The following is a 26,899-nucleotide window of genomic DNA, read 5'->3' on the forward strand; positions in this document are numbered from 1 at the left end:
GGTGGGGTGAATTTCCCTGATTTTTATAAATACCACAGTGCCTTTATTATCCGACAATGGACTCATGGCCACATTGATAACAGTCATATGGTTAAGCCAAGATGGATTGACATGGAAAATTCCTTGTATGGCGTGTTCCGAATGAAATTCCTGCCTGGCCACACTCTGTCTCGTCGGGATAAAGATGATTACATTCTTCTGTCATATAAATCTGCCCTTCAGGTCCTTGAATCCACCATGTCCCACAGATGGGAACAATCTGCTCTCCTGCCGATTTGGAACAATCAGAGGTTTTTGATCCAATCTGAATCTTTTCTTTGGCCCCTGTGGCGGCAGAGGGGCATTGAGACAGTTGGGGATTTGACAAATTCCAAGGGATGGATGTCCTTTCAAGAGCTGTCAGATACTTGGGGTCTCCCTAAAACACAGCTCTATGCTTGGATACAGCTCAATCATTGCTTACGCGCTGCTATTCCGGATCTGATGTCTCTGGCGGGGAAACCGAGCCTAAGTTCTTATTTAGAAAAACCTACAATATTCACCAGCAAAGCCTCATTTTGGTATAAGATGATCAAATCGACACCAGTTAATGAACCTCTGTCCTCCGAAATAAAGTGGCAGCATGTGTTGAACTTACCCTCGGATGCCATTGATTGGTGCTCCGTCTGGTTAACCATACATAAATCCATTAGATCTGCTTCAGTACTACAGTCCATTTTCTTTTTGATGCACCGTGCTGTTTGGACTCCCTCCTTATCCCACAAAATAGACCCCTCATCTTCATCTAATTGTTGGTCATGTGATAGTGTTGATGGATCCTTGGAACATTTGTTGTTCAATTGTAAACACCTGGCTATTTATTGGAACAAGGTATGGGATACTATTTGTACTATTTTAGATATCTCTGAACCATTAACAATCAGAATTCTGATTTTAATGTCTCATGGTCTGTCCTTGCCTATAGATAAACACAAAGGACACCTTCTGACTATTATGTTGTCTCTTGCGATTCAAAATGTATTGTTTTGCTGGAAAAATCTAGATAAGGTCGAATATCACGCTTGGTGGAATACTATATGTCTCCATGGTAAATATGAACAAGTGTTAGCGGAAAAAAGGAATGCTCTTGGCAAATATAAATCTGTTTGGTCTCCCATACAACATTACTGTTCGACTGTTTAAATTTGTACTAACTCTCTTTTTATTACGTACATATATTTCTGGAGAAATGATGATATGCTTATATGTCATACTATTAAACTAACATGTATTATTCCTACAAATTTTGCATAACTGCATACTAGAAGCATAACTTTAACGATTATGTTTTATGTGCTTGGACCATGTACTTTGCAATTATTTTTTCTGTTTGTTTTATTCCTTTGTATTGTGTTTTCCAAAAATTAATAAAACACTTTGAACTTAAAAAAAAAAAAAAGAAAAAAAAGAAATTAAAGTCTAAATAATGCCAGTCACATAACAAAACATGATTTTACAAAAATAATTCCCTGTAGTCAAGCCTGCAAGGATTACTAGATGTCTTTCAGCAGCTCCCCTCCCTCCCTCACCGTTACCTTCGTGGCCAAGTCAAAATGATCTACCAACAATAAAATTTTAAAAACACAAAGCACATTGTACGCAGAGAAAATGTTAATTATCATTTATATTCCGCGGGTTTTCAAAGAGGTCAAGGCAAATGACTTTATGCAATGTCACCTCAGTAACAACTATACAAAAATAGACAAATATACCCCCTCCCTTTTTATTAAATCGCGATAGCGTTTTTTAGCGCAGGAAGATGCGCTGAATGCCCCACGCTGCTCTCGACGCTCCCTGCGCTAAAAACTGCTATTGCAGTTTAGTAAAAGGGGCCCATACTGCAAAATATAGACAGCATATATAAATTCTCAAAACGGACACATTTTGATCACTAAATTGAAAATAAAATCATTTTTCCTACTTTTGTTTGGTAATTTCATCAGTCTCTGGTTGCACTTTATTCTTCTGACTGTGCATCCAATATTTCTTCCCTTCTTTCAGCCTCCTGTATGCTTTCTCTCTTCCAGACTTCATTCCCTCCCCCAACTTTTTCTTTGTTTCATCCTGTCCCCTTCTTTCTTTCTCTCTCCATGCCCCCTTTCTTTCTGTATGTCTGTCTTTCTCTCTCTGTGCCCCATTTCTTTCTTTCACCCTGCCCCCTTCTTTCTTTCTTTCTCTCTCCATGCCCCCTTTCTTTCTCTCTCTTTCCCCATGCCCCATTTTTTTCTTTCTTTCACCCTTCCCCCTTTCTTTCTTTCTGGATCCCTGTCCCCCCCCCTTGCTTTCTTTCTGGCTCCATGGCTCACCCCCCCCTTTCTTTCTTTCTCCCTTCCCTCCCCTATGCCACCGCCGCTACCACCACCATGCTGCCACCACTGCCGGGGAAAGGCTGCCACTGGCCATCGGAAACAGACCGGCGCCAAATTCGCCCTCCTTCTTTTCCCGCGGGCCGACCAACTCTGGCTGCTTGACGTCAATTCTAACGTCAGAGAGGACGTTCCAGGCCAGCCAGGCAGCGATTAGCTGGCCCAGAACGTCCTCTCCGACGTCAGAATTGATGTCGGACGGCTAGAGTTGCTCGGCTCGGGGAAGAGAAGCAGCAGGGAGGAAGAATTCGGCGCCGGCTTCTTTCTGTTGATGGCAATGACAGCCTTTCCCCGGTGGCAGCCTATTGCCCGGTAAGTGGCCAGCTGAACACCCCCTCGGGCCTTGCACCTGGGGCGGACCGCCTCCCCTCCCCCCCCTTGGTACGCCACTGGAAGAGACATAGCCTATGGTGGTTTAAATTACATCATTTTCCATATGGACATAGCCTAACATAAGGTAAAATGGTTTTGTAGGTTTGTGCGTCATTGAAGAATGGTGGATTTTTGATCTGGTGGACCGCCGTAAGGGTCAGTCAGGGTGCAGATGTAAGCTAAGGAGCTGGGTTTGTAAAGAGGAAGGCTTTTGAGGCCTTCCTGAAGTTCCATAGACTGTTTAAAGATCTGACAGATGGGGGGGATGATGTGCCATAATCTTGGTATGAAATGGGAATAAGAGCGTTTCCGGGCTGTTTCAGATGTGAGTGAGCATCCGGGTGGAATGGCTAGCTGTTTTTCTGCTTGGGATCTCAGTGATCGGTTGGGGATATAAATTTGTAGTTTTGATGCTATGTAGCTAGGTGTCATCTTGTGGAATATCTTGAAAGCTAGAACCAGGGCTTTAAAAGTGCATTGTTTTTGGATAGGCATCCATTGCATGGATCTTAGTGCAGGGGTGAAGTGGTCGCAGAAGCCCAGGTTTTTCAGGAGTCGGATTGCAGTGTCGGATTGCAGTGGGCTTGTCTTGGAGACAGGAGACGGTTTTTGCGGGTAAGCCTAGTAGTAGCGTGTTGCAATAATCTAAGTGGGATAACACAAACACATATAGTAGCTGGGCAAAATCATTCTATGAAAAGTAAGCATGGATGCACTTTAGCTGGCGTAGGTAATAGAAACATGAAGACATTAATTTTGATACATGATCTGAGAGCGACAGGTTTGAGTTGAGAATCATTTCCAGGCTGCTGACATTGTCTTTGGCTATAAGGGTGTCATTTCCCCAGGAGAGGGATGGGCGGGGGTATGTGAAGGAATCCTTGTATATCCAGAGAAGTTCAGTTTTTGATGTGTTGAGCTGTAGTTTGTTTGCAGTCATCCAGTTCTTTATTTCAGTTTGGCAGCAATGAAGTTTTTTTATTTGTGCGTCTCGATGTTGACCTAGGGGGAGGTAGAGCTGTATGTCGTCTGCATAAGAGTGGATTTTGATTTGATATTTTTCTGTGATGGTTTGACGTACAGGTTGAAGAGGAATGGGGATAGCAATGAACCCTGGGGTACTCCGTAGCAGAGAGGTTTTGGTTCTGATAAGGAGGGTCCTAGTAATACTTTCTAAAATCTTTCTTTTAAGAAGGAGGAGAACCATGCCAGTGCGACATCATGGATTCTGATGGAGTGTAGTCTGGATAGGAGAAGTGAGTGATCAATAGCATCGAAGGCAGCACTCAGGTCTAATAGAACCAGCAATGTGTCTTTACCCTCATTGAGGATTTTCCAGCTGTCATCTGATAGAATTGAAAAATGAACTTGCAGAGCTATTCTTAGTAATTTATAAATTGGATTAAGAACTGGTTTAAAGATAGAAAACAGAATGTAGGGTTAAATAGTCAATATTCTCAATGGAGAAGGGTAAATAGTGGGGTTCCCCAGGGTTCTGTGCTGGGACTGCTGCTTTTTAACATACTTATCAATGATCAAGAGATGGGAATAATGAGTAAAACAATTAAATTTGCTGATGACACAAAGTTGTTCAAAATTGTTAAATTACAAGAGGATTGTGAAAATTTGCAAGAGGACCTTGTAAGACCAGGAGACTGGTCATCAAAATGGCAGATGACATATAATGTGAGCAATAGAATGTTTGATATTATCAGAAAAAGGAGTGGAAAACAAAGATGAGAATGTCTTTGTTTTGCTTCATGGTATGGCTGCACCTCAAATACTGTATGCAATTCTGGTTGCCACATCTCAAAAAAGATATAGCGGAATTAGAAAAGGTACAGAGAAGGGCAACAAAAATGATAAAAGGGATGGGCTGACTTCCCTATGAGGAAAGTCTAAAGCGGATAGGACTCCAGCCTGGAGAAGGGGAGATATGAAAGAGATCTATAAAATACTCAGTGGAGTCGAAAGGGTAGATGTGAATCACTTGTTTACTCTTGTTTACCCAAAAAACTAGGACTAGGAGGCATGTGATGCAGCTGTTAAATAGTAGATTTTTTTTTTTAATAGAGAAAATATTTCTTTACGCAACATGAGTGAAATAGTAGGGTGGCCGTGTTAGTCCACTTTCCAAGGTAGTATAAAGAAATAAAACAAAAATCAAAAGAAATAAAGTGATACCTTTTTTATTGGACTAACTCAATGCATTTTATCATGAGCTTTCAACTCTGGAATTTGTTGCTAGAGAATGTGGTGAAAGCAGTTAGTAGCTTAACAGGGATTAAAAAAGGTTTGGATAATTTCCTAAAAGAAAAGTCCATAAGCATTATTAAGATGGATTTGAGAATATCCACTGCTTATTCCAAGGATAAGTAGCATAAAATATGTTTTACTCTGTGGGATCTTTCCAGTTACTTGTGAGCTGGGCTAGCCTCTGTTGGAAACAAGATACAGGGCTTGATTGACTTGTGGTCTGTCCCAGTATGGCAATTCATATGTTCTTATGTTATGTTATTTCCATACCTAAAATTTGACAAAACCTGTTTTTCCAATGAGATGGAAAAAACGGATACTCGCTAGACTAAGGCCCAGATTCTATAAACGGTGTCCCAATTGTAGGCAGCAGTAGGCATTCTACCGCTTTATGTATCTGTCCAATTGGAGTCTTAGGCCATTCCCAGTGCATCCCAGGATGCACTGGGAAGGAGGCCTAAGACTCTGGTTGGCCCAGGTGCCTAAGGCTTTTTGGGGATTCTGGAAAGAAGGAGTGGGCTTCCCTCCTTCCTTGGACTGTGTCAGAAGTGTTTGCCATTGTGGCAGGAAGAATCGGGCACTCCTCCTGCCATGGACATTCTGGGCGGGGAGGGGGGGGGGCTTTGGAGGTTCCATGGGCATCCCTCCTGCTGGCTGACTCCGCTGTTGGGGAAAGGTTCCATGCTGTGGCCACTAAACTGATCATGGCAGGGAGATTCCCTTGTTGCAATCGGCTCAGCAGCTGTGTCTATTTGAAATGTAGACCAGCATTTTGCTGGCTTGCATTTCAGGTGCCTATTGTGGCCCTAGGGAGATGCCTAGGGCTACCTAAGCTCGCCAAATGCCACTTCCAGGCAAAACCACGCCTAGCCTTTGGGGAGCTTAAGCGCCCTTATGCATCGCCCTCAACAGCGGCAGATGCTTATGGTGTAAGCGGCCTGCCTTGTGGTGGTTTTTTGTTTTTTTTTAAACGTGCATCCTGATTGGCTGGTTAAACAGTGGTAGTACGCCTACTACTGCTTACAGTTGGGACGCTGTTTATAGAATTCGGCCCTAAATGCTTATAATATTGCAATTTTCTGTATAACTTTTTCTTTTTGAACGTGCCAGCTTGCATAAAGTTTGAATGCCTCAACCATTTGTTAGATGATTTCATTTATTTTTCAAATTGGCTGGAATACTCAAAAGTAAACTAGATGTCAACATTGGAACTATAAATCCTGTTATTGTGAGCATCAAGAAAATTGTGACATTATTTTACTTTATTTATATGCTATTGTTTCATACTTTTGACATCAGCATCACTGTTTCTTGTGTTATAGATCGTGCTTTTCTGGGCCACAGAAATATTTCCCTCCTCCGAGGACTGGGATGACCTGGAATCCTCTGTGTATAGGCTCCTAGTGATTCTGCTGTGCTGCTTGGCAAATAAGAATCTACCTGACTTCCTACATCCAGATCAAAATCTTTTCCAAGGGGTTGATATAGACCTGAGCTTTTTGTACAGTAAGGTGGAGGAGTTTGCTAACAAACCTGAGCAGTTCTTGAAAATCCATATCACTCATCAGGTGCCTATAAGAGACGAGCGGGTAGAAAATGGCATTAAGACATTATTAAAGCTTCCAGCTAATGACGGAATCTACTGGGATACTCCCTACTTTGATATCCTGCTTAATAAGGTAATTTAATGTGATGGGCAGATGCAGGGATACTAACATATCACCATGAAAATTAGTTACATTACATCTTTCATCCATACTGTATGGTAATGTAATTTTTCATCAGAAATCTGTGAAAGCTGTATACTTAACGTGACCATTTATTTTTTTTCATCAAAAGGGGACATCTATTAATTGTCAGTCCTGTCCCCAATCCCGCCCTAGCCCCACCCCTAATCCTGCCCCCAATTTCTTCCATTCATTTTTCATGTACACATATCTTATTAATTCATAATGGTAACCATAAAATAGAGAATGACACGGTGACGGTTTACCCGCGGCCACCGCATTTAAGCCGCGGGTCACCGCCGAAAACGGGGAAGAAAAATAGCAGTCGCTGCGGTGACGGGGACAAGGCCATTCACCGACCGCGGAAACGGTGAACAGGTTTGTCCCCGCGGGCCAATGTACCCCCTTCTAGGAACCGCTATTTCACCGTGCTCCTCATTTGTCATTTCAACCCTTCCTGCCAATCGCAGCAGAAGGGTACCCAACCCCTCCTGCCGGTCCTCCCAATGGCCTCCCCTAAGATCGCCGGCAGGAGGGTACCCAACCCCTCCTGCTGGACCCCCCCCCCAATGAACCCTCCCACCCCGGAACCCCCTTAGTCTTACTTTTCAAGTTGGACCGGACAGCTCCTCGCTCGTCTGGCCAGCAGGCCTGCCTCCATCCAAATGAGGCGGGCCCGCCCCTCCCCTCCCCTCCCCTGCCTCCCAATGGCCTCCCCTAAGATCGCCGGCAGGAGGGTACCCAACCCCTCCTGCTGGACCCCCCCCCAACGAACCCTCCCACCCCGGAACCCCCTTAGTCTTACTTTTCAAGTTGGACCGGACAGCTCCTCGCTCGTCTGGCCAGCAGGCCTGCCTCCGTCCAAATGAGGCGGGCCCGCCCCTCCCCTCCCCTGCCTAACCCACAGGATCCTAGGGCCTGATTGGCCCAAGCACCTAAGGCCCCTCCTATAGCGGGAGTGGCTTTAGGTGCCTAGACCAATCAGGCCCTAGGATCCTGTGGGTTGGGCAGGGTAGGGGCGGGCCCGCCTCATTTGGACGGAGGCAGGCCTGCTGGCCAGACGAGCGAGGAGCTTTCCGGTCCAACTTGAAAAGTAAGACTAAGGGGGTTCCGGGGTGGGAGGGTTCGTTGGGGGGGGGTCCAGCAGGAGGGGTTGGGTACCCTCCTGCCGGCGATCTTAGGGGAGGCCATTGGGAGGCAGGGGAGGGGAGGGGAGGGGCGGGCCCGCCTCATTTGGACGGAGGCAGGCCTGCTGGCCAGACGAGCGAGGAGCTGTCCGGTCCAACTTGAAAAGTAAGACTAAGGGGGTTCCGGGGTGGGAGGGTTCGTTGGGGGGGGGGTCCAGCAGGAGGGGTTGGGTACCCTCCTGCCGGCGATCTTAGGGGAGGCCATTGGGAGGACCGGCAGGAGGGGTTGGGTACCCTTCTGCTGCGATTGTCGGGAGTGCCGTTGGGGGGGTCTACAGGAGGGGTTGGGTGCCCTCCTGCCGTGATCGCTGGGGGGAGGGGAGACTTGCAGCCGTAGCCGCGGTCACTATGCTAATCACGGCAGCATTTAAAGTACATGTCGTGTTTGTTTTTGCATTGCTAGCCCCAGGGGTGGTGGAAGATTAGTGATTGAAAAACTGTATGAAAAATAACTATTTTAAATTTAGTGATCAAAATGTGTCAGTTTTGAGAATTTTTATTAATTAATTTTTTCTCTGCGTGTTTTGTTTTTGTATAGTTATTAACTAATATTTAACTAAGTTTTAAAGTTTTAAAGAATGTTTCCTTTATACGTAAATAAAGAAAAGTGAATGGGATTGCAGTGGCGGTGACGGGGCGGTGAATGGGGTGGCAGTGGCGGTGACGGGGCGGTGAAGAGGATGGTGAGACGGGGACGGGGCGGTGACGGGGTTGGTGAGACGGGGACGGGGCGGTGACGGGGATGGTGAGACGGGGACGGGGCGGTGACGGGGACCAATTTTTTCACCGTGTCATTCTCTACCATAAAATTTTTAAAAACTACAAAGCACACTATACACAGAGAAAATGTTAATTATCATTTATATTTGGGGCGGGAGGGGGGTTTCAAAGATGTCAAGGCAGATGACTTTAAAATATGCAATGTCACCTCAGTAACTATAGAAAAATAGACAAATATAGTGCAAAATATAGACAGCAGATCTAAATTCTCAAAACTGACACATTTTGATCACTAAAATGAAAATAAAATAATTTTTCTTACCTTTGCTGTCTGGTGATTTCATGAGTCTCTGGTTGCTTTTCCTTCTGACTGTGTATCTTTTCTTTCATTTCTTTCTTTCTGCACTCAGGCCCAATTGTCCCTTTCTTTTCCCTCCCTCCTTTCCATGTCCTTAGTGCCCCCAGTGCCTCCTTCCTATGCCCTCAGTGCTCATTCCTGTGTCCTTAGTGTACTCAGTGCCTGCTTCCTATGTCCTTAGTGCCCCCAATGCCTCCTTCCCATGTACTTAGTGCCCCTTCCTATGTCCTTAGTGCCTTCTTCCTATGTCCTTAGTGCCCCCAGTGCCTCCTACCCATATCCTTAGTGCCCCTTCCTATGTCCTTAGTGCCCCCAGTGCCTTCTTCACATGTCATTAGTGCCCCTTCCTAAGTCTTTAGTGCCCCCAGTGCCTCTTTCCAATGTCCTTAGTGTCCCAGTGCCTCCTTCCTATGTCCTTAGTGCCCCCAGTGCCTCCTTCTCATGTCCTTTGTGCCCCCAGTGCCTCCTTCCCATGTCCTTAGTGCCTCTTCCCATGTCCTTAGTGTCCCCAGTGCCTCCTACCCATGTCCTTAGTGCCCCTTCCTATGTCCTTAGTGCCCCCAGTGCCTCCTTCTCATGTCCTTTGTGCCCCCAGTGCCTCCTTCCCATGTCCTTAGTGCCTCTTCCCATGTCCTTAGTGTCCCCAGTGCCTCCTACCCATGTCCTTAGTGCCACTTCCTATGTCCTTAGTGCCCCCAGTACCTCTTTCCCATGTCCTTAGTGCCCAGTGCCTCCTTCCTATGTCCTTAGTGCCCCCAGTTCTTCATTCCCATGTCCTTAGTGCCTCCTTCCCTTGTCCTTAGTGCCCTCAGTGCTGCCTTCCTATGTCCTTAGTGCCCCTTCCAATGTCCTTAGTGCCCCCAGTGCCTCCTTCCTATGTCCTTAGTGCCCCCAGTGCCTCCTTCCCATGTCCTTAGTGCACCCAGTGCCTCCTTCCTATGTCCTTAGTGCCCCCAGTGCCTCCTTCCCATGTCCTTAGTGCCCCCAGTTCCTCCTTCCCATGTCCCCCTCACTGCCTTCCAGACTTTGTCCCACCCCCGAAGCCAACCTGCCTGCCTGTCTACGTCCCTCCTTCCCTCCCTGCCCCGGGAAAAAAAGCCTCCCTCCTTCCTTTCCCCCGGTCCGCCGCCGCTGCTGTCTTATCTCCCTGCTACTGCTACTGCTGCTAATCGCCGACAAGAAGTCTTCTTTCCGACATCAATTCTGATGTCAGAGAGGACATTCTGAGCTAGCCAATCGCTGCCAATTAGCAGCAGCAGTAGCAGGGAGGTAAGACAGCAGCGGACCGGGGGAAAGGAAGGCTTTTTTTTTTCTTTTGCGCGGCAGGGAGAGATAGGAAGCGATCGCCTGTCTCGTTGTCCCCACGCACAGCTTCGGGACGCTGTCCCTGAAAACAGGACATTTCAGCTTCCAGAAGCTGTGTGTGGGGACAACGGGACAGGGGGTCTGAAAACGGGATGGCCCCTTTCAAAATGGGACGTATGGTCACCTTATGTATACTCCATCTTGCAAGACAAGTAAGCTAAGCGCAATGTTAATATCATATTTATTATCTCATGCTGGTATTGAAATGATCTATTCAAGCTCACACAGAGATGGAACTAAAATCTGAAATTTGGTCTTCAAATGATAGAATATGTCTACTTGTCAGGCTAGACCAGACATGGGCAAACTACGGCCCACGGGCCATATCTGTCCCGTTTATTTTTTTAATCCAGCCCGCAAAGCGCTCGTTTTACACAAAGGCCAGACCATAAAACTCAACTTTCCAAATTATTTCCACCGCTGCGTTAACTGCAAGGGCAAATAACCTCAAGCTGGAGGGCTAAGAGGAGAGGGACGATGGTACCTGCACTAACACCCAGAGTGAACGCAGCCAAATCGCCTCTGGCAAAGCAAGGAGAAAAACTCTTTTTTAAAAAAAACTAGACGGTGTCAGAGGTGGCTGAGTATTTTTTTCCCTTTTCAATTTCTTTGAAGACCCCCCTCCCTCGATTCCTTGGGCTCAGCAGAGACGATCTGTTTACCTGTCGCCTGGCCCCTCTGTCAAATTTTAGAACCCTTTGTGGCCTACAATTCTAAAAGTTTGCCCACCCCTGGGCTAGACAAAATATAGAAATGTAAACAGGTTGAAAGAAAACCCAATATTCATTAATTCAAGTTTTCCTGTTATGACTAGCTCTATAGCAGGGGTATCCAGCAGGGAGGGAGCACTACATTTGTGTGTTTTCCTTACAGCGTTAGTAAGCAAATTTCAAAATTAGAGGACATTAGAAATTAAGCTCCTGCCCAGTTAAATCACTTGTGCAAGGTTATCCACTGACATTCAGTGGCACTTAACCGATTACCCCCAACATTCTGTATACTGCTGCCAAGACTGTGTGCTCAAATCTGTGCACATTGCTAATTTACATATGCAACTTAATTGTTTAACAAACCAATCAGTAATGATAATTGCCAATTCACAAGCAAATATTGGCATTAAATTAGAATTTACATTCAACTTTCTACACATATGCTATAAAGTGGTGCTCGTTCAGGTTACTGTTAAGAGGCTAACGGGTATTATTGGACTCTTCATTATCTTTTTGACAACATGTGGCTGCAATTGTTAAGATTGTGTTTTTCAAAATTCAATTAGTTATGAAACTTTGTGATTTGCTTTCTGCAAATAACTATGAGTGAGTCATGCAGTGTTAGATTTTACCTCATCTGGACTACTGTAATGCTCTACTTTGTGGATTGCCTCAAAGCACTCTGAGAGGATTACAGGTGACCCAGAATTCTGCAATTCAAGTGACTAGTTGCTGAGTTACATTGGCTCCCCATCATTTGCAGGATCAAATTTAAGATTCTGGTTTTAATTTTTAGGGCATTGCTATGGGGCTCATTTTCAAAAGAGAAAAATATCCAATACATGGCATTTGGATGTTTTGTTTGCTAAAATGTCCAAATTACCATTTTCAAAACACATTTTTTAGATGATTTTATACTCTTTGGGCTCCTTTACTAAGGTGCACTAGCGTTTTTAGCGCGCACTGAAGATTAGCGGAAAATACTAATGCAAGCTCTATGGAGGTGTTAGCATCTAGTGCACGCAGCATTGTAGCGCAAGCTAAGCATGCGCTAAAACCACTAGCGCACCTTAGTAAAAGGAGCCCTATGGTACACTAGCATTTTTAGCGCGCACTGAAGATTAGCGCGCACAAACCCCGCACTAAATGGAAAATGCTAATGCAAGCTCTATGGAGGCATTAGCGTCTAGCGTGCACTAAAACCGCTAGCGCACCTTAGTAAAAGGAGCCCTTTGTCTTTAGTGCATCTAAATCTTAAGGGGGTGTGTCGAGGGCATGGTTTGGGGGGGAGGGGATTAGGGTGGACTTATGATTTGGATGTTTTTCTGCAATAATGGAATATTACATAAAATGTCCAGGGCAGAACGTGGACATTTGAGGCTAGCCCTGTTTCAATAACAAATAAATGCAAAAAGGCAGCAAGACTAGCCAAATGACCACTGGAGATATTAAGACATGGCCATTCCTTACTCTCCCCAGTGGTCACTGACTCCCTCCTACCTCCAGAGATGTGAATGAAATAGTACAGTGCTGTTCAATGTGTTTATAAATGACCTGGAAGCGGGGACGAAGTGTGAAGTTATAAAATTTGCGGATGACACCAAACTCTGTAGCAGGGTTAGAACCGCGGAAGAATGTGAAGACCTACAAAGGGATCTAAATAAACTGGAGGAGTGGGCAAATAAATGGCAAATGAACTTTAATATAAAGAAATGCAAGGTCATGCATATAGGGAGGAGGAACCCGATATTCAGCTACAAAAGGGGGGGGGGGGGATCAGTGCTAGGGGAAAGTAACCTTGAAAAAGACTTGGGTGTGCTGGTGGATACAACAATGAAATCAACGGCACAATGTGCAGCAGTCTCAAAGAAAGCAAACAGGATGTTGGGTATTATTAAGAAGGGTATTACGACCAGGAAGAAGGAAGTCATCATGCCGCTGTATCGTGAGATGGTGCACCCGCATCTGGAGTACTGTGTCCAATTTTGGTCACTGTACCTCAAGAGGGACATGGCGATGCTTGAGGGTTCAGAGAAGAGCGACGAAGATGATAAAAGGGATGGAAAACCTTTCTTACACAGACAGGTTAGGCTGGGGCTCTTCACCCTGGAAAAACGGAGGCTCAGAGGAGACATGATAGAGACTTTCAAGATCATGAACGGTATAGAGAAGGTGGAAAGGGACTGATTCTTCAGCCTATTGGGAACCACAAGAACAAGGGGGCACTCAGAGAAATTGAAAGGGGACAGGTTTAGAACCAATGCTAGGAAATTCTTTTTCACTCAGAGGGTGGTGGACACCTGGAATGCACTTCCGGAGGTTGTGATAGGACAGAGTATCCTACCGGGCTTCAATGAAGGATTGGATAAATTCCTGAAGGACAAGGGGGATTGAGGGATACAGATAGAGGCAGAGACAGGTTATGAAAGGGCTTAGGAAGAAGGATAAGGGGGATTAAAGGGTTTAGACAATGATCACCTTACAGGTCATGGACCTGATGGGCCGCCACGGGAGCGGATTGCTGGGCGTGATGGACCTCTGGTCTGACCCAGCAGAGGCAACTTCTTATGTTCTTAAACCTGTCTTGGGGGACCCCCATCCAGTCAGGTTTTCAGGAGATCCTTAATGAATATTCATGAAAGATTTGCATGCATTGGAGACAGTGTATGCAAATCTTTGTTCATTTGGACTTTTTTTTTTTTTTTTTCTAAAATGGTTCATTTATTTTAAGGAGCTTTTCAATGCTAACTGTTGTTTGAGAGCTAGGTTCTGCCAGTGGTCATTGATCTGGAAGCCAGTGAAAACTCAAACACTTTTATCTTTCCTATTGTGTATTTGCAATTTTTTCTATGATTTAAAATTTTGAATTGTAACTTGCTTATATGGCCTATGGCCTAAGTTGATGAGCAAATGAAATAAACCTAAACCTGAACCTGAACCATTTTCAAAATAAAAAATAGACATTTCCTTGTTATGAAAATGGCCATTGTCTATAGTAGATTTTTGGATGTTTTTCCCAAAACATCCAACATCAGATTTAGATATCATATTCAAAATGCTCCTCTACATGTTGTTTCTCATTCTTTGTGATTGTATGAACCAACAAGGAATTTGAAATCTCAAACTAAATGGTTATTAATGGTTCATATGATTAACATAAGACATAAGAATAGTCCATCAAGCCCAGTAGCCCGTTCTCACGGTGGCCAATCCAGGTCCCTAGTACCTGGCCAAAACCCAAGGAGTAGCAACATTCCATGCTACCGATCCAGGGAAAGTAGAAGCTTCCCCCAAGTCTTAATAACAGACTATGGACTTTTCCTCCAGGAAATTGTCCAAACCTTTCTTAAAACCAGCTATGCTATCCGGTCTTACCACAACCTCTGGCAAGGTGTTCCAGAACTTAACTATTCTCTGAGTGAAAAAATATTTCCTCATATTGGTTTTAAAAGTATTTCCCAGTAACTTCGAGTGTCCCCTAGTCTTTGTAATTTTTGATGAAGTGAAAAATCGATCCATATGTACCCATTCTACTCCACTCAGGATTTTGTAGACTTCAATGATATCTCCCCTCAGCTGTCTGTTTTCCACAGACTGGGCTGAAGAGCCCTAACCTTTTTAGTTTTTCCTCATATGAGAGGATTTCCACCCCTTTATCATCTTGGTTGCTCTTGTTTGAACCTTTTCTAGTGCTGCTATATTTTTCTTGAGATAAGGAGACCAGGATTGAACACAATACTCCAGGTGAGGTCAAACCAGCAGGTATGACTGGAGCAAGTTTGCTCCATGGTAGTTTTGGTTTCAGGTTCAATTAAGTGAAATGATGTTCCATTGCATTTTCAGCACTCCGCTTCTCTTCTTCATTCCAGAAAGTGTTTGAAGACATATTGGGGTTGAAGGATTAGTTTTTTTTTCTTATGCATGTTAAGACATTTTTGTTCAATTTGTTATGATTATGTTTGTCTTATTTTTATGAGTGTTTTATTGTTACCTACGTAGATTTTTGTAATATGATGGTTATAAGTTTGATAAATAAATAAAATAAAATAAATAAATAGGTATCTAAAGCTGTCTACTGGTACAACAGATTTATCAAACAACAGAGATCAGAGTGGGCCAATCGTGTCTTCCAAAAAATCCATGCTGAATTTCAAAAGTTTTAAAACTTTGTTAAAAACTTATTTTTTAAAATTTGCATTTATATTATACATATTTCAAAGAAATATTAGTCCACATCAATGAGAAGTGGCTGCAGAAATTTTCTAAATGAAATACAATTATAGCAATTTGAACCCCACACCCATCCTCAACACTTTCTAACTTTTATTTATCTCCACTCTTTTACCCCTCAACAGATCTTTCATCAATACTGGATTGGATCAAAGTAAATATATTTTTTGAATTCAATGTTACCACACATTTACATGGGAACTGTAATTGTAGGATAAAAACTCCTCCTAACACTGTTACCCTGTCTTTTAGCTTAAAAAACTCTTTTTGGTGCAGCTATGTGGTCCTAGCCACCTCAGGAAAAATCCCTGATGGGATGACCACAAAACTGAACATCTTTCCTCTGAAAGTACAACTTCAGTCAGTAAGGTGACCTGAAAGGTAGCCCTTGTGGTCATTTCCTCCTGAAAGGATTCCAGGAAAATAGTTAAATTTAAGGATTATAATTGGCTCCCTTCTCTCACCGAACAACCCAGATTGAGAAACAGAAACATAACGACATTCAGAAATAATTATTTCCTCCACTTTCTCAAGCTGCAATATCTCCTTTAAATATGTATATAACAATATCTCAGGAGACAGCAAACAACAAATTGGAAAATTCAAAATACACAATGTTCTAGAACAAATATGATTTTTTAGAAATTCTAATTGCCTATAGATCATCAAACTGTATTTAATAAAAGTGTAGAAGCCATTTGTAAGTTATTCATAGAAGAAGAAATTTGTGTCAGTATGGTGTCCATTAGCTTAATTTGCTAGTCCATATCATGACACTTGTCAACAGTCTGCTGAGAAAAACTACAGAGTTGTGGAATGGTCGAATTTATACACTCTTCACTCCTAACCACCACTTGCCAAATATCTTTTAAGGTGACATCCTGAGGTTGACTAATTGTTTTGATGTGGTTAGGATACACTATGGCTGTTGGGATACCATAGACAGCCTGTGGTTGCAATGAAGAAAATGTATTTAAGTCTGTAGATATCTTTCCCATAGGGACTACATCATCTTGGGAAGATGCCTCCATTGGGAAGATGCCCCCATTGAATCAAAAGGAGTAAAAGGAAGAGTTGGGGGTAGAATATTTCCTTCACTCAAAGAACTACTTGAAGTAGTTTGTCTAAAACAGTAGAAGGCAATTTCAATTGAACATGTTTGGCATAGGGGTACTAGTGCTCTTAACCTTTCCCTTATAAGGAAAATGTGGCTTATTCCAAATCCAAAATTAATCAAGTTAAATCTCTCTACTATTCCAAAAAAATTTTAATGCTAGAAATACAGGATTGTCCATTTGCTGACCTAAAAACATCAAAACCACTCTGACTCTTTACAGCTACCTTCTGCGCAAGTTTTGGCAGACCACTTTATGGACAAAATTCAGAAAATTAGAGCATCATTCTACCCCTTGGTTCAGTCAAACTCTTCTGCCCTCTCTGCTCTTAATCCTCAGACTCCTGGCCTATCCTTTTTAAAATGTTCCCGCTTTAAGATTCCTTCACTCTTGGAGATCCAACACATTATTAATCCAATGAACATTAAGGGTTCCAGTAAAGAAACTATCCCCCATTCATTCTGAAACACAATTTTTCAACTTTTGGCCCCCATATACTAGACTTTGTCTCCACCAGCCTTACCTCAAGCACCATCAAAAAATCCATCCATTAAAGACTTCAAAGTAAGTGCTGCAGAAAAATCCAACTATTGCCCCTTTTCTAATATCCCGTTCTTAGCAAAAATCACCTAGAAGGTTGTCTTCACTTAAATTTCTGATTTCATGGAAAACACTAATGTCCATTATCCGAACCAAACAGGCTTCCGTAAACACCACCCTACTGAACTCTCTCTTATTGGCCTTATCACTAATATCATACCATTTGGATCATCATAACTATGATGTACTCATTTCTTTGGATTTGTCTTCAGCCTTAGATACAATAGATCAATGTTTACTAATTCACCTACTACAGGAAATAGGTATTCAGATCAAGTATTAGACTGGTTCATCTCATATTTCAAAGACCATACATCAAAAGTTTCATTCAATGGCTCTTTCTCGGATGCATTCCCTAATGACTTCAGTATTCCACAGGGCTCAATGCTTTCCCCTCTTCTCTTTAATATTTTCCTGACTCCACTGATCACTCTAGGGCAGTCCATTGGCTTTACCGTCTTTGCATATGCGGATGACATTCAGCTAACCCACTCAATTGATCTTGACAATTCAGATGACATTTCTTCTATTAATCAAAAGTTGGAGAAAATAAGTAACTGGCTTAACTCTAACATGTCATCATTCAATGTCAATAAAATCAAATCAATGGTCTTTCCAATTAAGAAAGGTTGAACCCTACTTTCCCCTGTTGAATTCAAGTCCACTCCAGTTCAGTCAGTTAAAACCATTAAGCTTCTAGGAATCAGACTTGAAAAACTCACCTTTCATGAACATATTAGCTCTGTCATAAGTAAATGCTTCTTCTGTCTCAGTATGATCCGCTCCCTTGCCAAATTACTTGACCACTCTGCCCTAAACATCCTCATTCATTCTCTAGTCATCTCTTGTCTGGACTACGTTAATGCCCTATATCAAGGAATTACTAAGAAAGAAATCAGACGCCTTCAAATAGTCCAAAATGCTGCAGTCAAAATCATCTTCAATGCAAAAAATTCAATAATGCTACGCCCCCTCCTAATCAATGCGCATTGGCTTCCTATCGATCACCATATCACTTATAAAATCTTTTTATTGACATTTAAAACTAGAATAGCTTGGCAGCCTGAATTCATCAATAGGCTTTTGATACCTCACTCCTCTCCACACACTCTTCGATCATCCAACCAAAACCTGCTTGCAATCCCTTCACTAAGACATTAATACTATGAGAAATAGCATATTTTCCGTCACTGCCCGTTCTCTGGAATTCAGCACTGAATTGCTTAAGAGAGATAACAACATTAGACAAATTCAAATCTACCCTTAAACTTTCCTTTTTAAAGATGCTTTCCAAGTATGACTGTCCTTTTAAGGATGTTTAAAATGTTTATTCAGTCCATCCTTCTTGGATAAATCTTCTGCTACCCCATCCTTTTGTTTTCCCCCGTTTTCATTCTTTCCTTTAAATTTATTGTAGTTCCCTTTTCTCTTGTGTCAGTTTGTTTAAAGTCAGTATTATCAGTCTTCTCGTTTTGTTGTTGTTGTTTTATTAATTAATTGTTCTTGGCCTCATGTTTTACTTTGTTTTTTATGTACATCCGCTTTGAAGTCTGATAAGGCGGTATCACACATTTTTAATAAACTTGGAAACTTATACTTTGCTATCATATAAAATCAAAAATAGTACTCAAATAAGAGAAAATGGACCAAGGTTCCAGCTCCTATGCTTCTAAGGGTCTCCCAAAGGCCCTAGTGTGCCTCTTGTGACACATCCTGTGGCTGCATACCCAGTGGTTGCGTGCCCAGTGACTGCATGCCACAGACACATTCTTCTTTTCACTAGATGTCCTGGAGGTGGCAGATGTTGTCAGATGTCACCACCACTCTGATACCTCAGTCACACTCTCAGGGGTCCAGCAGAGAGAACAGTCACATCCAGCCAGGCATCAGCATGCTCTTCTTTTAATGCTCTTATTCAGGTCCAGAAAGCACTCCAATCAAGTAATTCTGATTCAGACAGACAATCAAGTTGCAACATATCTGATCGATATTCAAAGCCTCTCCTGCCTACTTAAATGACCAAATATTGAGTGGCACTAAAGTAGGCGGCCCCATTGAATATTACCTCTAACTGGCCTCAGAAAAAGTGGGCAGGTCAGGAGCAGCACAGGGATGGTGTTAGGGAAGAGTTGGGAGTATGCTTGCAATATTCAGTGCTGGGACCTGCTTAGTTATGAAGATTCCGGCACTGACTATCAGCCGGGACCCACATACCTGTGTTTTACCTGTAAAGCACCCCTTCCCCCGATCCCCTTCATTGCCTCCAAAACAGCCCCCTCCCCCAGTCTGTGGGAATCAAAGGCTCTCCCCATCCCCAGAATAAGCCCATCATCCTCAAATACCCCCCTACTCCTGGAGGTCTAGTTTGGCTAACCTGATGACCCTGGTGATCCGTTGGGGTTATTGAGGACAAGAGCAAAGCCCCTCACTCCTACCCCTTGGTACTGACCTTTGCAAATGTCTGTCACACCATCTTATGGCAGCTAATGATAGCAAGAGGTTGTGATAGTCAAAATAAACAGGACAGTGGGTAGGATATTGAAAGCATATAGAAATAGAAGAGAATCAGAAACATGATTGTCCATATCACTACTGCTATTCTTTTCACACCACCACATTTGATGTGATTTGATCTATTCACTTGATATACCACTTAGCACTACATATCATAGTGGTTTACAAGAAATTATAACACATCTTATTACATTATATAGAATAGTTCAGAAATAAGTAAAATAAATATCAATAATGGCAAATAACTAGTGTTACACTCATTCATTCAATGCATTTGTGGAAAAACTAAGTTTTTACAGCTTTACAAAAGTTAAGATAACCAGAAATCTCAGTCAGTTCTTTAGCCAAAGAGTTCCATAGCATAAGACCACCATAGCAGAAAGCTCTGTTCCTAGTAGATGTCAATCTAATCTGTAACAGTGCTGGAAGTTGCAACAATAACCACTGAGAAGAACAGAGTGTTGAGGAGCATACATACTATTACAACATATCAGAAAGATACCTTTGGATATTCATTTTCAAAGCCTTAAAGCAGTGGTTCCCAACCCTGTCCTGGAAGACCACCAGGCCAATCGGGTTTTCAGGTTAGCCCTAATGAATATGCATGGAGCAGATTTGCATGCCTGTCACATCCATTATATGCAAGTCTCTCTCATGCATATTCATTAGGGCTAGCCTGAAAACCCGATTGGCCTGGTGGTCCTCCAGGACAGGGTTGGGAACCACTGCCTTAAAGAGTAAACAAAGGGTTCATTTTACTAAGGTGCGCTAGTATTTTTAGCGCATGCAGGATATTACTGCGTGGTATACCGCGTGCTACATGGCTAGAACTAACGCCAGCTCAATGCTGGCATTAAGGTCTAGCGCGCGGCAATTCAGTGCATACTATTCCGTGCATTAATGCCCTAATGCACCTTAGTAAAAGGAGTCCATAATGTTTAAACATAATTTTTGATTAAATTGGCAACCAATGAAGCACAACCAAAACTGGAGTGATATGATCTGTAACTTTTTTACCAACCACCAAGCATGCTGCTGTATTCTGGACCAGTTGTATTTCTGTCAGGCTCATCTGAGTGATACTTTAAAACAATGGATTATAGTAGTCTAATATAAATGTAATTAGAGTATCTTAGGGCTCCATTTACAAAGCATTGGAGAATATACCTCGCCAGCCCACAGTAGAAACCTCTACTGCACCTTTGCAAAATCCAGAATTAATCAGATAGCCCTGGTTCAAAAAGGTTTCAATTGGCATATCATATGCAACTGATAGAAACAAGATTTAACAGCCTTATCTTTCCCTCTCAGTAAAAGGTTGTGTATACAAAGGATTTCTTAATAGAACCCTATCCTTTCAGGCAGGACTTTGGAACAAAAGTTTTACTGCCTCTTTTACAAAGCCGCGTAGCAACGGCCCCAAAGCCCTTTAAATCTCTATGGACTTCGGGGCCATTAGCACAGAACAGCCACTAGTGCAGCTTTGTAAAAGAGGCTGTTAGTGGTTTGATCTTAAATTCTTCTTCTTACCAGGCCTTTAGAAGATCATTAAAAACTTATCTGTTTGATAAATATATATAATCTAGATAAGTTAATAATTTCTTAATGTTATATTTTATATATAATGTACTGTGTTTTGTGGTATAAATTTGCTGTGTTTTCACAGTTCTTACCTCTTATTGTAAACCGCACTGAGCCGTGAGGTCTTGCGGTATATAAATTTATTATCATTATTATTATTTCAACTGAGTGTTAAAAAGAAAGCCCAATGAAGTAAGACTATCCTCTAACTGTGAATTTTTGGAAAGATAACTCCATACAGAATGAGGAAGGAAGTGCATTCCATAAGCTAGTGCTAGTAGACAAAAGCACTTTGCCTTGTAGATGCAAACTGTGAGCAGAAAGTGGATGGAATACACAAACAATGTTCCAGACTCGAGCAGAGTGTTCCCTGAGCACAACTTCTCAATCCAGTTCTTGGACAGCACCCCAAGTTCTATTGGGTTTTCAAGATATCCACAATGAATATGCATGAGATGATTTGCATACCAAAAAAAAGTGCATGCCTATTCATTATGTATTCATTGTGGTTATTCTGAAAACCCAGTGGTATGCCCCAAGGACTGGGTTGAGAAGCCCTGCTGAGAAATATAAGGTGAAATGTGTGTTACTAAGTATGCAGTATCTCAGTACAGACCGTTTTAAAAGTCAGGGTCAAGAGTATATGAGGGGATGCTGAAAGTTGGGAAGGGAAAGGAGAACAGCATCACAGGGGAGGAAGGAAAGCAGAGGACATCTGCATCCCCTGCTAAATAAGTGTCTTATGCAGGTTCCAGCCAATATTCAGCAGGGACCTACAGAAGCTTTATTAGCTATACCTACTATTATTAGCCCTGGATATTCAATGCTGGAGCTTTGATGGCCAAGCATTGAATATCTGAGGCTAATTCTGTTTGCGGCTAATTCTGCTTGCGGTTTAAAAAGCCACTGACTGCCACATGCTGAATATTGGCCAGAAAATAGTTTACATAACATAACATCGTACTTATAAACCACATAACTGTAAGTTCAAAGCGGTTAACAAAAGATTAAAAATAACATAACCTAGGGATCGTTTAACTTAATTCTCCAAATATTTTGAAAAAAGTTAAGTTTTCAGTTGAGTTCTAAAGTGTTTGTAAGAACAAGCACTAAGCAACAGTGGTCTAAATTCCCTGTCATAAAGACTAGCCTGAAATGCTAGTGAATGTTCCAAAGATTTCTTACTCATACATCCTTGAGCAGATGGAAAATTAAACAAAGCATGTGATTCTCTCCTATGTTTATGGGATGCTATAAGGAATCTATCAGTCATATAGATTGGAGCAATACCATGCACAACTTTGTAACAAAGACAACCCAACTTAAACAAAACACGAGCTTCCACTGGAAGCCAATGCAACTCACAATAAAAGGGAGTCACATGATCATATTTCTTTAAACAAATAAATCAGTTTGACCCCCGTATTCTGAATTAGTCTAAACCTAGCCATCTCTTTCTTGGTACATGTCAAATAGACTGTTACAATAGTTGAGAAGACTCAGCAGTAATGACTGGACTAAAAGTTTAAAGGTAGAAAACTCAGGGCTCCTTTTATGAAGGTGTATTAGCGGTTTAACATGCGTAATAGTGTGCGCTAAACTGCCGGCCACGCTAGCCGCTACCACCTCCTCTTGAGCAGGTGGTAGTTTTCTGGCTAGTGCGGGGGTTAGCACGTGATTAAAAGCCACTAATGTGGCTTTGTAAAAGGACCCTCAAAGTATGATTTTATGGTACGCAGTTTCCACAGCGTGTAGTAACCATCTACTTGCTTTTCCATGGTCAAGTGCTGATCTATAACAACTCCCAATATTTTAATCATTGGATTGATCATATAGAGTGTTGCGTCTATAATAAATGATGGTTCATCTATAATTCTAGGTGGAGACGCAACAAAAAATTTGGTCTTGTCATGATTTAATTTGAATTTAAATTCTTGCATTCATGATTCCATCAATTTCAATATAGAATCAATCATCTGAATGATTTGGGATGAAGCTGTGTTACAAGGAATGATGATTGTGATGTCATCAGCATAACTAAACAGTCTAGAGCCCAAGTTGTTCAAATGAAACCCCAGAGAAGATAAATATACATTAAATAATGTAGGAGAGAGTGGGGAACCCAGAGGGACCCCACAAGGGTTTTTCCAAGATACAGCAAGCTGGTTATTAGACTTAACCTGATAGAGTCTCGATCCCAGGAACCCTTTAAACCATGAAAAAACATTACCTTGCAGCCCTAGAGCATCTAGGCAGGCCAGTATCTTGGTGTGATCCATCAAGTCAAAGGCACTACTCAGATCAAACTGAAGAACCAGCGCACTACTACCTTTGCTCAATAAATCATTTAGATGATTTAACATTGTAGCTATCACTGTTTCTGAATTATAGTAAGTTCTAAAATCAGACTGAGAATCATGGAGTAAGGAATGTTGCTCAAAGTATTTCGCCAGCTGAATTTGGACCAAACCCTCCATAATCTTAATAAAAAAAGGGAATCGATGTGACCAGCCTATAGTTGGCTGGTAGTGAAATGGATTCATTCTCATTTTTGATTATTGGAGTAATCAAAAATAAGAATGATTCCCTTTTTTGGAGGCTATTTTGCCTAAGTGAGGAATTCTATATAAATTAAAGATTAAGTTTTATATTTTTCAGAAGGGTACCCATGTTAGTTGCAATTAGCAAAATTGACAGAGGCTTGTTGTACCTTATAAATTATTTGATGTATTGAAGCATGAGCTTTTGAGGACAAGAGTAAACTTTATCTGTTGTTCTCTAAAGCTTATAGCTCAATATAACAGTTAATCTATAAAGCACCTCCAGCTTCAATCAAGTTTTATATCTGTATTTGCTCTGTTTTCAACCCTTTCTAAATGCCTTCTCTCTTTTCTGATGTGCAGTTCATGGTCTACCACATCCAAGATAAGGATCGAATCTCTGCTATGCAAAATCTAATGTCACAAATCAAGAATCTGACGAATTAGTGCTGAACTCTTTGCCCTCAGGTATCCCTCAGCACTGCAAACTCATCAATGTGAAATCAGTAACTTTAATGGGCAATATTATCTAGCTTGAAATTCCCAGGAGTTTTGTTGAAAAGCCACAGTTGCTGACAAATAAGAAACAACAACTCTACATACATTATTTTGACTTAAGAATACTATTAGGTGCCTAGGCAAATAATCAAAGGGAAGAAACAAGAAGAGATAAACTGAGAACATGATCTTCACCTGGCTTTAGATACATGTTATTTTTCTGCCTTTTATTCAATTGATTGTACCTGCTCTTTTTTGTTTGTTTGTTTTCTAATACTAGAAAGTAATCAATATTTGTAGCAGGAAACATGAAGATTACATTTTCATATATTCCACATATTGTTAACTTAGCCATGTCAGTTTTGAAATTTTTGTCCAGTTCTAGGTTTTTATTTCTTCTCTCAATGCACACAGATTATCTTCCTCTTCTATTTATAACAGGGGTTCGAAAACTAGCTTTGAGGATGGTGCTCAATACTGCTGTGATCTGCTGTACAGCAGAGATGGCCAAGACTTTCTTCTGCTCTTGGGCCAGGGAATGCTGCAGAGGTCAGATTTTAAAACTCTGGGGAAGCACAATTGTGACAAGTGGAGAGGCATTATCGAAAGGCAATCCAAATCAGAATCCACGTTTGAATGTCCTAATTGGACATCCATCACGCATGTATTTTCAAACAAGATATACATCACAATTTCCTGTTCTTAAAAAGGTGAGGTGGAAATCCATACACTGGAAACATCCAACAAGAACATCCATTTTACAAACTGGAAGGTCCTAATTATGAACAGGAGAATATAAGGGACCAAGGCGTCTGCATGGCAGCTTTCTTTGAAAATGATTACACAGTCATTCATGCAAAGCAGAAGGGCAGCTTAGTGGTTAGTGTAGTGAACTGTGAACCATGAAACCCAGGTTCAAATCCCACTTAGCTCTTTTATTTTCTAATTGTGAGCACACAGCAACATATCCACTGTACTGGAAAGTACTCATCTATAGCTTTAGGTCTGCAGGTGGCTTATATATTTAGGTGCAATAGATAACAAGATTTTACTGTTTCTGGAGAGCTCATGATTACAAAACAAAATTTTAAAAACCAGCCAAAGTAAACTTGAACTTGGGTCTCTTTGCTTACAGTCAACTGCCCTAACCACTAGAATAATCTTCAGACCTGCATTACCTCTTTTAAGAATGCCTTTAATACCTGAAGCTATCATACAGCCTGGAAAACCCTTTTGGTTTCATTTTCAGTGGAGATAGGAAAGGGGGGTGCGGGGGAGAAAGCAGCCACTTGGAGACTTGGAGATTAAGGGAGTGTTTTGCTTTAATCCCTCTAGTAGCAGCTGCTCAATCAGGGGATCATTTTGTACCCTGGTTATTCCTGACACAAGTCTAAATAAGAATGTCCTCCTTTTTAGACATAAAGTTTTCTTCCCCTTCAGTAATCGCTCTTAAAGGTTCCAATTTCATGGCCTAATCCCATCCAAAACATGCTCATGACATACCCCTTCTATGTGGACATAATGAAGTGTTTGATGTCCCTTTTCTGCTTTTGCAAAAATGGTACTTCCAAGCACATGAATGGCCATTTTGGCTTTTTGAGATGTCTATTTGCTTCAAAAATAAGCGCCATAGTGTCAAACTCAGGATTCACACATTCTGGCTTTGGGTTGGAGCTACAGTCTTCAGCTCTGGCTGAACAAGACTGCTATGATCACTGGACTTCTAGAGAATGTATAAAATAGGGAGATAGAGGTAAAAACTACAAAGGAAACTCATGGTGCCATAGCCCAATAGAGATTGACTCTAATGGAAGAGGAACTCAAAGGAAAAGGAAGAAGTCTGTACTGGACTACAATTTCAAACTGGAAATGTACTTTAACCAACAAACACACTTTTTACATGGATGTTGTTTCTTTCTATGTTCTTCCTCTATAATAGATATATGTGTATTAATCGCGGTATTCTATAGAAAGACCTACTTGTACATATGTTATACTGTCATATCTATTTTCAATGTCTCTCCTTGCCTCCAGTTCTTTCAACTTGAAGACACTACTCCGTAGATCTAGACTCTTAGTAACCAGATCCTCAGAAACACCACCAAAGGCTCAAAACTTCATTGCCTCAGGCTTTACGTGTTGCCTCGTCACTGGACCATATAGACATAAAGTTAAGTAACAATCTTTATTTCTCTTACTAGTGTGATAAAAGCACTTATTTAAAAATATATATATACTTATATAAAAAGAAAAATTGATCCAGTGATGAGGCAGCACATAAAGCCTGAAGCAATGAAGTTTTGAGCCTCTGGTGGTGTTTCTGAGGATCTGGTTACTAAGGGCCTGTTTCACAAATCTGCGCTAGCGGCTACAGTGCGGTAACGGCCCCGAAGCCCATAGAGATTTAAAGGGCTTTAGGGCTGTTGCCACGTAGCTTTGTAAAACAGGCCCTAAGAATCTAGATCTATGGAGTAGTGTCTTCAAGTTGAAAGAACTGGAAGCACGGAAAGACATGATATTTGTTAGACCATAGAGTTACTAATTTTTACATCACAGCATTTGTACATATAGAATGTGTACATGTGTAAATAATTTCAGAAAGCAGCTATTTACAGGTACAGATTACTGGGATGCAGAGAGTTCATGAGTATGTGTTTTGGGTGTGGTTTAGGCATGGCTTGGGCAGATTAAAAATCTACATGTGTATTTCCCATCTTACAC

At 41.8% G+C, this 26,899-nt stretch overlaps 1 protein-coding gene across 1 annotated transcript in view; it reads left to right on the top strand.

The window, feature by feature from the left end:
• Positions 1–26,275, top strand: part of MAB21L4 (mab-21 like 4) — a 131,159-nt gene extending 104,884 nt beyond the window's left edge. Inside the window, exons 4-5 of the mRNA XM_033959485.1 lie at positions 6,356–6,712; positions 24,044–26,275. Of these exons, the coding sequence (XP_033815376.1) occupies positions 6,356–6,712; positions 24,044–24,127 (441 nt within the window). The 3' untranslated portion in view covers positions 24,128–26,275. The remainder of the gene's footprint in view (positions 1–6,355; positions 6,713–24,043) is intronic.
• The last annotated feature ends 624 nt before the right edge of the window (positions 26,276–26,899 follow it).

Source organism: Geotrypetes seraphini, chromosome 9 (assembly GCF_902459505.1).
Source record: "Geotrypetes seraphini chromosome 9, aGeoSer1.1, whole genome shotgun sequence".
In the NCBI taxonomy this organism is placed as follows: domain Eukaryota; kingdom Metazoa; phylum Chordata; class Amphibia; order Gymnophiona; family Dermophiidae; genus Geotrypetes; species Geotrypetes seraphini.